We start from the raw sequence: 1,452 nt of genomic DNA, 5'->3' as shown, positions 1-1,452 counted from the left end.
TGTGTCACAATTTAAATTTCTTAAGATGTTATCTGTTATCTCTCTCTCTCTCTCTCTCTCTCTCTCTCTCTCTGTGTGTGTGTGTGTGTGTGTGTTTGAATCCAACATCTCAGCGTTCAGATGTGAGGTTTATTAAAACTCACCGTCTCCAAACAGACGCAGGACTTGGGCCACGTACGGGCAGTCGTCGTTATCGCCCTCAATCAGGATGTGCTGACCCGTTCTGATGACGGTGGGCTTCAGGAGACCCTCCACCCTGATGGCCAAGGAGCTGAAACACCCCGACACAAACCAAACCAACAGAAATCACTGATTTCAGAGGATTAAGGTGGAAAATCCACAGAAACTGATAAATATTTGATTATTTCCAATCACTGCTTTAAAACACAAAAATATTCTGAGTTTTTAGTTTATTTTATTTCACTGATTTAACATCATTTTTACTTTTAGACTCAAACCAAACTGTAAAAGATGTGATTATTTGGGACTTCTTTATATTAAATTATTTAATAACTGCAGATTTTAAATAGTTTTGATCAAATTTAGTCACTTAGGATTAAAAATCTGCCAATTATTTAACATCAAACCTGATAAGATCACAATTTRTTTATAGAGAAAAACATTTATATAATTTAAATCTGAGTTTTTATTGTTTTTAATAAAACCAGTGTTAGAGGAGATGAATGGGTTTGTTTTGTGGATCTTAAATCTGTTATTTTAGACTCAAACACCTGCAGATATTTACATTTATTCTGTTTTTATTGGCTGTTTTAGTTGTCTGAAGTTTAACTGAACTAAACTTACTCAGTTTTATGTAAAGAAAAAAGTTTAGAAAAGCAAAGTGCTAAAAGTGAACAAAGATAATTAACATTYTTCTTTACAGACATGTTTGCTGTAATAATTTAACTTTTAAAACATGTTTTTGTTTATTTATCAGCTAAAACTTAGTGTTAAGTTATGAATAATAACAACACGTGAAGTAAAACAGCAGTTTAAGGTTATAAAACATAAATAAATGTTTATTTCTCACCCRTACTCGTGTGTTTGGAGCTTCCTGTTGAAGCTCAGAGGAACTCCTCTCCACTCGTAGGACCGTCGGACTCTCTGTCTGGTGAAATATTTCATCCTGTTCCTCTGATGTCAGCCGCGCATCCGACCGGAAATTATTCGATTATTCTCCTGATCGAAGTTTAAAATAATGATCCGCAGAGTTTTTAGTTTGATTTAAAACCAGCTCCGGCAGAAAAATTCACTGGAAGGAGTTTGAAGACAACAGCGGGACTGAGACTCCCGCGAAAAAAATCACACTTCCGGTTCTTTCGTCATTGATGCAGCTGCTGCACCCTGCAGGTCAGGAGACGAACTGCAACCAAAAAAAACATTTTTTTAAAAATTGGGCCATAATGCTTGTTAAATATTTTCTATAATAAAATCTTTTATTATTCATTTATG

At 34.7% G+C, this 1,452-nt stretch overlaps 1 protein-coding gene across 1 annotated transcript in view; it reads right to left on the bottom strand.

Moving 5' to 3' along the window:
• The window catches only part of orc1 (origin recognition complex, subunit 1), a gene marked incomplete at its 3' end in the record, with an annotated part of 8,944 nt that extends 7,595 nt beyond the window's left edge, over positions 1–1,349 (bottom strand). Inside the window, 2 exon segments of the mRNA XM_014034123.1 lie at positions 144–271; positions 1,031–1,349. Of these exon segments, the coding sequence (XP_013889577.1) occupies positions 144–271; positions 1,031–1,125 (223 nt within the window).
• Positions 1,350–1,452: the final 103 nt, after the last annotated feature.

This window comes from Austrofundulus limnaeus, unplaced genomic scaffold, assembly GCF_001266775.1.
Source record: "Austrofundulus limnaeus strain Quisiro unplaced genomic scaffold, Austrofundulus_limnaeus-1.0 Scaffold1978, whole genome shotgun sequence".
Classification (NCBI taxonomy): domain Eukaryota; kingdom Metazoa; phylum Chordata; class Actinopteri; order Cyprinodontiformes; family Rivulidae; genus Austrofundulus; species Austrofundulus limnaeus.
The sequence above is the reverse complement of the archived record's forward strand: the minus strand, read 5'-3'. Positions and strand labels throughout refer to the sequence as shown.